Raw genomic sequence first — 15,931 nt, forward strand, 5'->3', positions numbered from 1 at the left:
CTATGTAAGCTAAATGCTAATGTTACATTTCAACATCATGCTAGGTCAACAAAATTAGCATAACTATGTGAGCTACATGTTAATGTTACATTTTAACATCATGATAGGTCAGCAACACTGGCACAGCTATGTGAACTATATAACAACATTGTAGTTTACCATAATGCTAGGTTAGCGACATTGACATAGCAATGTGAACATAAGCTAACATTACACTTTAACATCATGCCAGGTCAGCAATATTTGTATAGCTATGTGAGCTACATGCTAACATTGCAGTTTAACATCATGCAAGGTTAGCCACATTCGCATAGCAATATGAACATATGCTAACATTACACTTTAACATCATGCTCGACCAACAACATTAACATAGCTATGTAAGCTACATGCTAATGTTACATTTTAACATCAGGCTAGGCCAGCAACAATTGGTATTGCTATGTGAGCTACAAGCTAAATTTGCAGATTAACACAATGCTAGGTCAACAACATTAGCATAGCTATGTGAGCGACATGCCAACATTACATTTTAGCATTATGCTAAGTCAGCAACAGAAACAAAACTAAGTGAGCTACATACCAACATCATACTATCCTCTCATGCTAGGTTAGCAACTCCAGCACAGCTATGTGAGCTACATGCTAACATCACATTTAGCATCTTGCTAGGTAAGCAACACTAGCACAGCTATATGAGCTACATGCTAACATCCCATTTAGCATCATGCTAGGTCAGCAACACTGGCGTAGCTATGGGAGCTACATGCTAACATCACATTTAGCATTATGCTACGTCAGCAACACTAGCGTCACTATGTGAGCTGCATGCTAACATCACATTTAGCATCATGCTAGGTCAGCAACACTAGCGTAGCTATGTGAGCTACATGCTAAGATTACATTTAGCATCTTGCTATGTCAGTAACACTAACACAGCTATGTGAGCTACATGCTAATATCACATTTAGCATCATGCTTGGTCAGCAACACTAGCGTAGCTATATGAGCTACATGCTAACATCACATTTAGCATCTTGCTATGTCAGTAACACTAACACAGCTATGTGAGCTACATGCTAATATCACATTTAGCATCATGCTTGGTCAGCAACACTAGCGTAGCTATATGAGCTACATGCTAACATCACATTTAGCATTATGCTAGGTCAGCAACACTAGCGTAGCTATGTGAGCTACATGCTAACATCGCATTTAGCATCATGCTTGGTCAGCAACATTAGCATAGCTATGAGAGCTACAAGCTAAAATCAAATTTTTAATATCATGCTAGGTTATAAACCTTTAGCATAGCTGTGTGAACTACATGCTAACATTAGATTTTAACATCATGCTGGGTCAACAACATTAGCATATCTATGTAAGCTAAATGCTAATGTTACATTTCAACATCATGCTAGGTCAACAAAATTAGCATAACTATGTAAGCTACATGTTAATGTTACATTTTAACATCATGATAGGTCAGCAACACTAGCGTAGCTATGAGAGCTATATGCTAACATCACATTTAGCATCTTGCTAGGTCAGCAACACTAGCGCAGCTATGAGAGCTACATGCTAACATCACATTTAGCATCATGCTTGGTCAGCAACACTAGCGTAGCTATGAGAGCTATATACTAACATAACATTTAGCATCTTGCTAGGTCAGCAATACTAGCACAGTTTTGTGAGCTACATGCTAACATCACATTTAGCATCTTGCTAGGTCAGAAACACTAGTGTAGCTATGTGAGCTACATGCTAACATTACATGCTAGGTTAGCATAGTCACAACTGTATATACAGTTAAGTTGGCAGAGCTCCGGGATACATTTTAAGACGTGTAGCAAAGCCTGGCTTTTTTTCCCGAAGCTGCCCTTTGTCACATAATCAGAGTAGATGAGGTGAGTAACGAGTAAAGCATCATACCGTGTCAGGGGGTTATTTTGAGATGTTTTAAAGACGTGTAGAGAAGCCTGCATTGCATAAAGTGCAATGCAGGAACAACAAACATGATGGCAAGAAGGTGATATTTGTCAAGCTGACATCAGGCCTCCAATAAAATCCACGCTCAGCGATTCCTCTCCTCGATTGCAAAGATTTAAGAAGTCTTTAACGAAGGCGGCTAATTAGCACTAAATCTCGCCCTGATCCATTAAGGTTGGGGGAGCTAATGGCTAAACGACCTGTCCAAAGTGAAGCATGCCTGCAAACTTTCACATCTTAACTCGCGCCTCAAAATGAACAGAACCAAATAGGGGCTCCCGCAGACCCGTTATGGAGAATCCATAAGTAATTAAAGGATCATGTTGATTGACGAGCTCCTCCTCCTGGCCTCCTCCCCATGTGGGACACGGAATTCAGTCCTGTTCCCTGCGCCTAACGGTGTCGAAATCGCCATGTAAAACCACTAATGCTAATCGGGATCATGTCAATGGCAAAGCCAATGTATATTAGCATCGAGCTAGTGCATTAACTTTACTTTGCTTACGTCAAAGCGTTTATTTTGGTCAATTTATTTGTAGGCTTTAAAAACTGCAACATTACTGTTGGAATAATTGTAACTAAGTTATCACAAAACTTTTTGTTGCTACGAGTTCCCGGCGAGAAGACGAAAGCTGTCTTTCATCCTACCAAGAAGAAGGCTTGTAAAACTCCACTGTGTAGGACGGGAAGCAACTTGAAGGTGTTCTGTTTCTTTTATGTATTGTAATCCACAGAAATATTTTGTGTTGACCCGAGAACTACAAAGCGGAGAGGGAGCAGGACCAGACTTCCCTCCACGCACCGTTTCTTTAAATCAGTGGCCCCCAACCAACCGATTGGTACCGGGCCGCAGAATAATTTTTTATTCATTTTTATTAAAAAAAAAAAATATATATATATATATATATTTTTTATTTTTATTTTTATTGAATCAACATAAAAAACACTATATACACATACAATTAGTGCACCAACCACAAAAACCTCCCTTTTTCATGACAAAAACGTCTCTTTTTCATGACAAAGGAAAAAAAAAAGGATCCCCCCCCAACGCCCTCCAGACGTCTCTCCTCAACTGAGCCAAATTGAAATCTGTCTCTGTTTAATTCCTTGCTTCTTGTCTTGTTTAATATAGGTCATCAGTGTTTGAACCTGAGAATTACCTAAAGGTAGTTTTGGCGTGGTGAGACTGTACGAAAAGTACAATCCAGATGTCTCTCCTCAATTGAGCCAAATTGAATTCTGTCTCTGTTTAATTCCTTGCTTCTTGTCTTGTATAATAGATGTCATCAGTGTTTGAACCTGAGAACTACTAAAAGGTAGTTTTGTCGTGGTGAGACTGTACAAAGAATACAGTCCAGAAGTTTCTCATCAATTGAGCCAAATTAAATTTTGTCTCTGTTGAATTCCTTGCTTCTTGTCTTGTTTAAGAGATGTTATCAGTGTTTGAACCTGACAATTACCTAAAGGAAGTTTTGTCTCTCAGTGCTGCTGGAGCGATCGCCAAGTGACGAAACACCAAGAGCCAGTATCGTAACCGTTGGATTTTACGTGAATTGGTCCTCTCTGTCGGCACCAATGAAGCACAGGATTACATTTTTTTCACATCCGATATCGGAAATAATGCCTGATACAGATATTGATGCTATATGATATCATCAGGGGGTCATACATACTTTTATTGTTTTTGAGTATGGCATGTCAGAAAAGGTTTACTCGCTGTCTTTAAGTTGAAGTGATGTATATATTTTTTGGGGTGAGATCGAGGGGTCACAATAGTTCACAAAATAAAAAACGGAGTAAGTTGAATGATGCGGACACGTTTGTCACTGGATACTTTCTAATACTTTATATGTGTAAGTAATATGCGACTCTAACTATTTGATACTTGTTTATATTGACACGTCACATTTTATTACGTATGTCTAGCTTGTGTGCTATTGTGTGCGTAGCTGCTAGAACCTGGTAGCCTTTAGCCTAGCATGATTACGTTTAACGATGTTCACGATGTCACACAACTAATCAAAATCCTTCTTTCATTAAGGATATTACAACATTCCTAGTAAAAAATGAATATCAGATTTTTCCAGACTATAAAGTGCATTTGTATGTAAGTTGCATGCTAACAACGCTATCGTAATTACATTACAATAGCACGTACAAATATGCATGAAAATACTCCTACAGACATCACACATGGGACAATTTAGTAAGTATAAATTGTTTTAGTTATATTGTAAAACATACAAATGTTGCTTGGAGCGATGAGTGAAGAATCCATACCAGTATAAACGCTATGGACGGCTGAAGACGGAACGGTACTTGCACGTCTGGTTCGAAGCTTTAAACAGCGGGAAACGCTTGTAGGCATTTACCTAGCAGCACCTGCAGTGAGTGAAGTCGTCCAAAAGATGGCGCCATAACACAAACAATTACACGCCATTTAGGCGTCTTTTCATGTGTTTCATGAAAACTTGTTGCCTTCTGGCCATCAACAAAGAAAAATCCAAAAATAAACTGCACCGTTTAATAAGCCACAAGGTTCAAAGTGTAGGAAAAATGTATGACGGATAAAATCCATAAATTAGCCGCACCGTTTTATAAGCTACAGGATTCAAAGTGTAGGAAAAAATGTAAGCGAAGGAAAATCCATAAATCAGATGCACAGTTTTATAAGCCGCAGAGTTCTAAGTGTAGGAAAAAAGTAAGCGAAGCAAAATCCATAAATTAGATGCACCGTTTTATAAGCCGCAGAGTTCGGAGTGTAGGAACAAAGTAAGCGAAGGAACATTTTTAAATTAACCGCACCATTTTATAAGCCACAGGGTTCAAAGTGTCGGGAAAAAGTAAGCGAAGGAAAATCCATAAATTAGCCGCACCATTTTATAAGCCGCATGGTTCAAAGTGTAGGAAAAAAGTAAAGGAAGGAAAATCCATAAATTAGCTGCACCGTTTTATAAGCTGCGGGTTTCAAAGTGTAGGAAAAATGTAAGTGAAGGAAAATCCATAAATTAGCCGCACCGTTTTAGAAGCCGCAGGGTTCTAAGTGTAGGAAAACGGTACGCGAAAGAAAATCCATAAATTAGATGCATCGCTTTATAAGCCGCAGGGTGCAAAGTGTAGGAAAAAAGTAAGCAAAGGAAAATCCATAAACTAACTGCACTGTTTTATAAGCCGCAGGGTGCAAAGTCTAGGAAAAAAGTAAGCAAAGGAAAATCCATAAACTAACTGCACTGTTTTATAAGCCACAGGGTGCAAAGTCTAGGAAAAAAGTAAGCAAAGGAAAATCCATAAACTAACTGCGCTGTTTTATAAGCCACAGGGTGCAAAGTCTAGGAAAAAAGGAAGCAAAGGAAAATCCATAAAATAGCTGCACCGTTTTATAAGCTGCAGGGTTCTAAGTGTAGGAAAAAAGTAAGCGAAGTAAAATCCATAAATTAGGTGCACCGTTTTATAAGCCACCAGGTTCAAAGTGTAAGAAAAAAGTAAGTAAAGGAAAATCCATAAATTAGCCGCACCGTTTTGTAAGCCACAGAGTTCTAAGTGTTGGGAAAAAGTAAGCGAAGCAAAATCCATAAATTAAATGCACCGTTTTATAAGCCGCAGCGTACAAAGTGTAGGAAAAAAGTAGCGGCTTATAGTTTGGAATTTGCTGTAGTTCAACAAATTCACAACATTCTCGCTATCTGGTTTCCACATTTGAAAAATTTCACATTTGAAAAATTCCAGGAAAAATTCCCAGAATTCCACATTTTTGATCTTGAATCTTACGGCGTCAAAAGTGGTAACTGATTATCTGAGGGACGCTAACAGAAGCAGGTAAACTTGTATGTCTGCTTCATTACTGTGAGAACCCTGCGGGTGTTTGGCCAACGTCACCCAGACTAAAAGTAGTCAGCCATTTTGTTGGGTTATTGTCCGCATCCTCCCTTCCCTTTGATCATTTGATGGAGCACAAACGGCCCCCGGGTCAGACTTTGGTCACCCCAGCTTAGGTTTTGGCAATTCCCAGCACGTCGTCTTTGGCAATTAAAGCGATCATCATTAACGGCGAGAGATCAGGCGATGTTGTGCGTGCTCTTTAATGGCTTCATTAAAATGTTAATGAGCCAATTAAGATCAAAACAAGGCGAGCGCTCGGCAAAGTCCTGCCCTGGAACTTGACACCCGGGGTGTGGGGGACCACGCCCGAGTCTTTCAGTGCAGGAAAATTAAAATAAACAATAAAGCCACTTTTTTTTAAAAATGGGTCACACGTACTGTACTGCCTCCTGGTGGGCGACATTATATTACACAGTGGTGTATTCTACTCGATTTCCTGTTTCGCAGCGAGAAATTACAAATATAAGATTTTAATTTTCATAAGTTCTGTGCTTAGTAAATATGCTCAAATGTAAATAAACTGTAGTCCAGCAACAAGAATAAGTGAATTATTTTTTTGGAGTGAAATTGCGCTAAAAGCAATGTGGGTTGAACAGGATGTGAGCGGGGTGAATCAGAAGTATTTTATTTTGTAAAACTGAAGGTCACTTCCTGCGCACTATCAAGCTTTGCCACCAGGGACTTGTGTACGTCTATGTTCATGCCTGCTCATGTGTTCATGTATGTTCATGTGGTCATGCTTGCTCATTTATGTTCATGTGTTCATCTAAGTTTATGCATGCTCATGTATTCACATATGTCCATGTGGTCATGCCTGCTCATGTGTTCATCTATGTTCATGTGGTCATATAAGTTTATGCATGCTCATGTATTCACATATGTCCATATGGTCATGCCTGCTCATGTGTTCATCTATGTCCATGTGGTCATGCCTGCTCATGTGTTCATCTATGTTCATGTGGTCATGCCTGCTCATGTGTTCATTTATGTTCATGTGGTCATGCCTGCTCATGTGTTCATCTGTGTCCATGTGGTCATGCTTGCTAATGTATTCATATATGACCATGTGGTCATGCCTGTTCATGTGTTCATCTATGTTCATGTAGTCATGCCTGCTCATGTATTCATATATGTCCATGTGGTCATGCCTGCTCATGTATTCATATGTCCATGTGGTCATGCCTGCTCATGTGTTCATGTATGTTCACGTGTTTGTGCTTGCTCATGTATGTTCATGTGTTCATCTAGGTTCATGCCTGCTCATGTAATCATATATGTTCATGTGGTCATGCCTGCTCATGTGTTCATATATGCCCATGTGGTCATGTTTGCTCATGTGTTCATATATGTCCATGTGGTCATGCCTAGTCATGTGTTTATCTATGTTCATGTGGTCATGCCTGCTCATTTATGATCATGTGTTCATCTATGTTCATGTGGTCATGCCTGCTCATTTACGTTCATGTGTTCATCTAAGTTCATGAATGCTTATTTATTCATATATGTCTATGTTGTCATACGTGCTCATGTATGATCATATGTCTATTTACGTTCATGTGTTCATCTAAGTTCAAGTCTGTTCATTTATTCATAAATGTCCATGTTGTCATACCTGCTCATGTTGATCATATGTTCATGTATGTTCATGTGTTCATCTATGTTCATGTGGTCATGCCTGCTCATGTATGTTCATGTGATCATCTAAGTTCATGCTTGCTCATGTATTCATATATGTCCATGTTGTCATACCTGCTCATTTATGATCATATGTTCATGTATGTTCATGTGGTCATGTCTGCTGATGTATGCTTATGCTTGTTCATTTATGTCCATGTGTTCATCTAAGTTTATGCCTGCTCGTGTATTCAATAATGTCCATGTTGTCATATCTGCTCATGATTGCGTGTTCATGTATGTTCATGTGATCATCTGTTTATGAAGTCATGCCTGCTCATGTATCTTCATGCTTGCTCATGTATGTTCATGTGTTCATCTAAGTTCATGCCTGCTCATGTATTCATATATGTCCCTGTGGTCATACCTGCTCATGTATGATCATATATTCATGTATGATCATGTGTTCATGTTTTAATGTGTTCAGGTATATTAATGCACAGTGTGTCAATATATTTGTTTGTACATTTTTTCATGTGTTCATGTATGTAATTGTCTTCATACATGGCTATGTGTTTCCATGTATCTATGTATGTAAAGGTGTTCATGTGTGTTCATACTTGCTTATGTGTGTTAATGTGCTCATTTGTGTTTATGTATGTTAACAAGTATATGTATGTTAATGTTTTCATGTATTTATGTACTGTATGTTAATGTGTTCATGTGTGTTAATGTGTTAATGTACTGTGTGTAAATGTGTTCATGTATATTCATGGGTTCATGCATGCTCATGTGTTCATGTATGTAAATGTTCTCATGTGTGTTCATCCGTCCTCATGTGTGTTAATGTGCTCATTTGTGTTAATGTATGTTAACATGTTTATGTATGTTAATGTGTTCATGTATTTATGTACTGTGTTCATTTGTATTAATGTGTTCATGTATGTTAACATGTTTATGTATGTTAATGTGTTCATGTATTTATGTACTGTGTGTTCATTTGGATTAATGTGTTCATGCATGTTAACATATGTTAATGTGTTCATGTATTTATGTACTGTATGTTAGTGTGTTGATGTGTTCATGTACTGTATATTAATATGTTCATGTATGTGAACATGCTTGTGTATGGTAATGTATTCATGTATTTATGTACTGTATGTTAACGTGTTCATGTGCCCCATTGAAACACGTTCATGTGTTCATGTGGTGTATGCTGATGTGTGGGGGCGATAAACGCCAAGGCACACACTACATTGAAAGCAACATAAATCACAGAGCAAGAAAATGGAAGCCATAACTCACCTTTGGATTTGATTTTTGTCCCTTCCACTGATAGCATGAAAAAAACAACAAGCATCAGGTTAGAGGAGAAAGACCTCGATAATTATCTTAAGAACACATTAGCTAACATGTCGGCAGCTTTTATTTGTTGTTGACACCAGCTTACATAAACATAAACACAGGAGAGATTTACACGCCCACCACAAAATATAACAAACTTTATCTTTTTATGCTTCCTTGCATGACAATAAGTGTGTAAACTCTATTAATACAGTCATATAACTTGCTACTTGACACATGCTAACTGTTAACGTGCTAATGTTAGCATTTGTAGCATGCTATCATTAGCGCGCTAACTTTTTAAGCCAATTTTACAGCCAAGCACCTTAGAGTTATTTGACGTGGCACTTGTCACAAGCTAACTGTTAGCATGTAACATTAGCATTCACGCAAGCAAACTTGTTTAGACATTTTTACTGCCAATTATGTCAGAAAAAATGTAACTTGGCACTTGCTAACTGTTAGCGTGTAAACGTTAGCATGCATGCAAGCAAACTTGTTTGGATATTTCTACGGCCGATTATGTCAGAAAAAATTGAACTCGGCACTTGACACATGCTAACTGTTAACATGTTAACATTAGCATTCATGTAAGCAAACTTGTTTAGACATTTTTGCAGCCGATTATGTCAGAAAAAATTTAACTTGGTACTTGACACATGATAACTGTTAGCGTGCTAATGATAGCATTTGTCGCATACTAAAATTAGCATGCTAACTGTTTTAGCCCATTCTTCATCACAAAACACTAGAGTCATATAACTTGGTAGTTCACACATGAAATGTGTTAAGTTCATAGTATTTGACACATGCTAACTAGTAGCCTGCTAACATTAGCATTTGTCGCACACTAAAATGAGCAAGCTAACTGTTTTAGCCCATTTTTCAGCCCAACACCTCAGTCATTTAACTTGGTACTTGACACATGCTAACTGTTAACGCGTTAATGTTAGCATTTGTAGCATGCTATCCTTAGCTTGCTAACTTTTTAAGCTAATTTACAGCCAAGCATCTTAGAGTCATATGACTTGGCACTTGACACATGCTAATTGTTAGCATGTTAACATTAGCATTCACGCAAGCAAACTTGTTTAGACATTTTTACGTCCGATTATGTCAGAAAAAATGTAACTTGGTACTTGACACATGCTTACTGTTAGCGTGTTAACGTTAGCGTTCATGCAAGCAAACTTGTTTGGACATTTTTGTGGCCGATTATGTCAGAAAAAATTTAACTTGGTGCTTGACACATAACTGTTTGCATGCTAATGTTAGCATTTGTCGCATACTAAAATTAGCATGCTAACTGTTTTAGCCCATTATTCATCACAACACACTAAAGTCATATAACTTGGTAGTTCACACATGAAATGTGTCAAGTTCATAGTATTTGACACATGCTAACTAGTAGCGTGCTAACATTAGCATTTGTTGCACACTAAAATGAGCATGCTAACTGTTTTAGCCCATTTTTCAGCCCAACACCTCAGTCATTTAAATTGGTACTTGACACATGCTAACTGTTAACGCGCTAATGTTAGCATTTGTAGCATGCTATTATTAGCTTGCTAACTTTTTAAGCCAATTTAGAGCCAAGCATCTTAGAGTCATATGAGTTGGCACTTGACACATGCTAACTGTTAACGTGTTAACATTAGCATTAACGCAAGCAAACTTGTTTTGACATTTTTATGTCTGATTATGTCAGAAAAATGTAATTTGGTACTTGACACATGCTAACTGTTAGCGTGTTAACGTTAGCATTCATGCAAGCAAACTTGTTTGGACATTTTTGCGGCCGAATATGTCAGAAAAAAAATAACTTGGTGCTTGACACATAACTGTTTACATTCTAATGTTAGCATTTGTCGCATACGAAAATTATCATGCTAACTGTTTTAGCCCATTCTTCATCACAACACCTCAGAGTCATAAAACTTGGGACTTAACACATAAAATGTGTCAAGTACATGGTATTTGACACATGCAAACTGGTAGCGTGCTAACATTAGCATTTTTCGCATACTAAAACTGTTTTAGCCCATCTTTTAGCCCAATACCTCAATCATATTACCCCGTACTTGACACATGCAGTTCTTTTGCTAATTCCACACCCAAACACCTTAGAGTCATATGACTTAGTACTTAAAAAATGCTAACATTAGCATTAATGCATAAAATAATGTACCACTGATAATCACACACACATTAGTTGTGGTGAAATTGTTCTCTGCATTTGACCCATCCCCTTGTCCCACCCCCTGGAAGGTGAAAGGAGCAGTGAGCAGCAGCGGTGGCCACGCTCAGGAATCATTTTGGTGATTTAACCCCCAATTCCAACCCTTGATGCTGAGTGCCAAGCAGCATGGTAACATTAGCATTCATGCATGTCAACTTGTTTAGACAATTTTACGACCGAGCATGTCAGAGTCATCCTAACTGTAAGCGTGCTAACGTTAGCATTTGTCGCATACTAAAATGAGCATGCTAACTGTTTTAGCCCATTTTTCAGACTCATATATCTTGGTAGTTGACACATGCACATTTTTGCCAACTCTACACCCAAACACCTTTGAGTCATATGAATTGGTACTTGACACATACTAACTGTTAGCATGCTAACATTAGCATTCATACATGCAAACTTCCATCCATCCATCCAATTGCTACTGCTTGTCCCTTTCGGAGTCGCGGGAGGTGCTGGAGCCTATCTCAGCTGCATTCGGCCTAAAGGCGAGGTACACCCTGGTGGTCAATCACCTCATTGCAGTACATGCAAACCTGTTAAGCTTATTTTACCGCCGAGCATGTCAGTCATACAACTTGGTACTCTGTCAAAATAATTGTATCTAAGTTATCACAGAGGACAAACGCTGTCTATAATCCTACCAAGAACAAGGCTCATAAAACTCCACTGTGTAGGACGGGAAGCAACATGAAGGTGTTCTGTTTCTTTGATGTAGTGTAATCCACAGAAAGATTTTGTCCTGACCTAAGATCTACAAAGCGAAGAGCAAGCAGGGCATGACCTTTTCTTTGAACTGTTTTTTAATCAAAGGCGATGGCTGTTTATGACCCCCCTACCTTTGAAACACATGCTGCCATGTAATCAGGGAAAGTCCAAATAAAAGAGGAGGTGTACAATCTTTCGTCAGAGCGTGGTGACACTGTACAAGGGCACAGGTGTACGCATTTCTCCTCAATTCAGCCAAATGTAATTATGTCTCTGTTTAATTCCTTGCTTCTTGTCTTGTTTAATAGATGTCATCAGTGTTTGAACCTGACAACTCGACAAATGCCTTTTTTTTTTTGGGCCAATTTTACAGCCAAGCACCTTAGAGCCATATGACTTGGCGTTTGATACAGGCTAATTGTTAGCATGCTAACATTAGCATTCAAACATGCAAACTTTTTCGGCCAATTTCACGGCCGAGCATGTCAGAATCATTTAACTTGGTACTTGACACATGCTAACTGTTAGCATGCTAACATTAGCATTTCTAGCATACTAAAATTAGCACGCTGATTATTTTAACCCATTTTACATGCGTACGATTCATAGTCATATGACTTGATACTTGAATCATTCTAACTGTTAGCATGCTAACGTTAGCATTTAAATTCGGCTTGCACATTTCAGCATTCACACAACGTATTTATTTGTGTATTATTATTATTATTATTATTATTATTTTTTGGTCTTTGGAATGTGTCACAATCACTTTGGTTTGCATCCTTCTACACTCCTGACAAAGTCGTGCAATTGATCAAATGTTTCTCTAAAACTATTTTTATCCAGCACAAAGCGCAAAAGAGCGGAAGAAAACGCTATTTTAACCGCGTGAAAATGATGCTGAGAGTCAACATTCCACTTTTTTGACGATTCCTCATTATTCAGCGCACGCGCCGCATAATCCCTATCTCTGCACTTTGCCTTTTTGTGAGTAGCGCTGTGATCGACATACTTAATCTTCTTACACCACCTCCTCGTAAAGACCATAAATATGTGAATGTGAGTATTAAAAAAATCCAAGCGTATATGCGCACCCAGAAAAAAAAAAAAGGTCATTTTCCGAGATAGCGTGTTTAAAGATACAAACCCTGTTTCCATATGAGTTGGGAAATTGTGTTAGATGTAAATATAAACGTAATACAATGATCCTTTTCAACCCATATTCAGTTGAATATGCTACAAAGACAACATATTTGATGTTCAAACTGATAAATATTTTTTTTTTGCAAATAATCATTAACTTTAGAATTTGATGCCAGCAACACGTGACAAAGAAGTTGGGAAAGGTGGCAATGAATGCTGATAAAGAGAAATACTCATCAAACACTTATTTCGAACATCCCACAGGTGTGCAGGCTAATTGGGAACAGGTGGGTGCCATGATTGGTTATAAAAGCAGCTTCCATGAAATGCTAAGTAATTCACAAACAAGAATGGGGCGAGGGTCACCACTTTGTAAGCAAATTGTCGAACAGTTTTAGAACAACATTTCTCAACGAGCTATTGCAAGGAATTTAGGGATTTTACAATCTACGGTCCGTAAAAATATCAAAAGGTTCAGAGAATCTGGAGAAACCACTGCGCGTAAGTGATGATATTACGGACTTTTGATCCCTCAGGGGGTACTGCATCAAAAACCGACATCAGTGTGAAAAGGATATCACCACATGGGCTCAGGAACACTTCATAAAACCACTGTCAGTAACTACAGTTGGTTGCTACATCTGTAAGTGCAAGTTAAAACTCTACTATGCAAAGCCAAACCCATTTATCAACAATATCCTGAAACGCCGCCAGCTTGGCTGGGCGCGAGCTCACCTAAGATGGACTGATGCAAAGTGGAACAGTGTTCTGTGGTCTGACGAGTCCACATTTCAAATTATATTTGGAAACTGTGGACGTGGTGTCCTCCAGAACAAAGAGGAAAATAACCATTGGGATTGTTATAGGCGCAAAGTTCAAAAGCCAGCATCTGTGATGGTATGGTATGGTATGGTATGGGGGTGTATTAGTGCCCAAGGCATGGGTAACTTACACATCTGTGAAGGCATCATTAATGCTGAAAGGTCCATACAGGTTTTGGAGCAACATATGTTGTCATCCAAGCAACATTATCATGGATGCCCCTGCTTATTTCAGCAAGACAATGCCAAGCCACGTGTTACAACAGCGTGGTTTCGCAGTAAAAGAGTGCGGGTACTTTCCTGGCCCGCCTGAAGTCCAGACATGTCTCCCGTCAAAAATAATGTGTGGCGCATTATGAAGCATAAAATACGACATCGAAGACCCCAGACTGTTGAAAGACTGAAGCTCTACATAAAACAAAAATGAGAAAGAATTCCACTTTCAAAGCTTCAACAATTAGTTTCCTCAGTTCCCAAACGTTTATTGAGTTTTGTTAAAAGAAGAGGTGATTGTGGAGAGACACCGCCGACGGGCCGACAACGGGCGGAAAGCAGCAGCGTGGGCCCACCTGGAGGCCGGGAGGCGGAGCAACGCTGCAGCGGCAATCTAGTACAGGTGCGTATAGTACACACTGGCTCACGATCTGTCTATCTGCTGTCAGAATATAAAAAGGGCGAGGGAGGAACGATTAAGGAGAGCAGCACGGAGGAAGAAACATCGGCCAGCAGACCAGAAGCACGACAACCCAAACCACGAGAGCAATGAAATTAAAAGAAAAAATTTAAGAAAAAAATCATAAAAAACACGACACCAGCATTTGAAGTAGTTGGGGCGTAGCATTGCTGGTTTGTGCCAAACTGACGCAGATAACGCCAGGCAAGGGTGTTGAAATATTTAAACGGCGGACATTTATCAAGGAAAATATGGGGAAGGAGCCCACTGAAAAGTGACGCGACCAAAGGGCCAAGAGAAAATAGATTTGTTGAAACAATAAATCAATGCTGCTATGATGCGTCGTGTGTCGGGTGTCTCCGCAACCCACACGAGGACGGCAGGAAGTCCGTTACAGTGATGTAATACAGTGGTGAACATGCCCTTTCCCAACTACTTTAGCACGTGTTGCAGCCATGAAATTCTAAGTTAATTATTATTTGAAAAAAAAAATTAAGTTTATGAGTTTGAACATCAAATATGTTGTCTTTGTAGCATATTCAACTGAATATGGGTAGAAAAGGATTTTCAAATAATTGTATTTTGTTTATATTTACATCTAACACAATTTCCCAAATCATATGGAAACAGGGTTTGTAATATACCTTCTTTCTTATTCCGTCTATTTTGATGAGTGAAGCACTTAATTACAGTTTGGGGTGAGGTGACTTGAAGTGCTCGCACGGTTGGCCATGACAAACAATCCCAGCTCAGTACATAAAAAAATAGGACAGTGTGAAGTACAGAAATAGATAATATTCATGAAATTAAAGAAAAAAATCATCAAAAACACGACACCAGCATTTGAAGTAGTTGGGGCGTAGCAATGCTGGTTTGTGCCAAACTGACGCAGATAACGCCAGGCAAGGGTGTTGAAATATTTAAACGGCGAACATTTATCAAGGAAAATATGGGGAAGCTTCTGATGGTGTGTTTGACAGTGAATCAGCTCAAAGAGGTAGCACAGAAGTCCATTATTAAATGCTGGACATTATTATTACATTACTTTAAAAAAAACTACTGATATACTACATTTTAGTGTTTTTTTTTTTTTTGATCTACAAGTTTGTTTTTCTTTTTAAAAGGCATGTCATATATAAAAATTGTGCAATTTGAGTTTTTCCCGGCGCTGCATCAAAAAAAACAATCTTAAGGGTGATGGCTTTTAGTATATTTGAACTACTGCAAAAGCTTAGCTGTAAGTGTCACTATGCTAGCATGCTAACCATTCACAATGTCATTATTTTTTTCAGTATGTAGTATTTTTTTTTTTCTGCTTGATTATTGTTACATTTTGACGACAAATTCTGCAGGTAAAAAGCTCAGCTAAGTGTTAGTATATTAGCATGCTAGCATGTTTCGCTATTCCACACATGCAAAGTGTCAATATCGTAATAGCTGCTCATGAACACAAGGTAATAATCGTAACTACTAGAATGTAGGAGTGTGAATCTTTGGGGGGAACCAAAT

General features: G+C 38.6%; 1 protein-coding gene across 2 annotated transcripts in view; it reads right to left on the reverse strand.

Annotated features, from left to right (window-relative positions):
• The window catches only part of LOC133537038 (cell adhesion molecule 2-like), a 272,500-nt gene that overhangs the window by 69,118 nt on the left and 187,451 nt on the right, over positions 1–15,931 (reverse strand). Inside the window, exon 2 of one of the 2 annotated variants that reach the window (XM_061877858.1) lies at positions 8,794–8,820. The exons of the other annotated variant lie outside the window; for it this stretch is intronic. Within the exon in view, the coding sequence (XP_061733842.1) occupies positions 8,794–8,820 (27 nt within the window). The remainder of the gene's footprint in view (positions 1–8,793; positions 8,821–15,931) is intronic. 2 annotated transcript variants of the gene reach the window in all.

The sequence above is a fragment of the Nerophis ophidion genome, linkage group LG18 (assembly GCF_033978795.1).
Source record: "Nerophis ophidion isolate RoL-2023_Sa linkage group LG18, RoL_Noph_v1.0, whole genome shotgun sequence".
In the NCBI taxonomy this organism is placed as follows: Eukaryota; Metazoa; Chordata; class Actinopteri; order Syngnathiformes; family Syngnathidae; genus Nerophis; species Nerophis ophidion.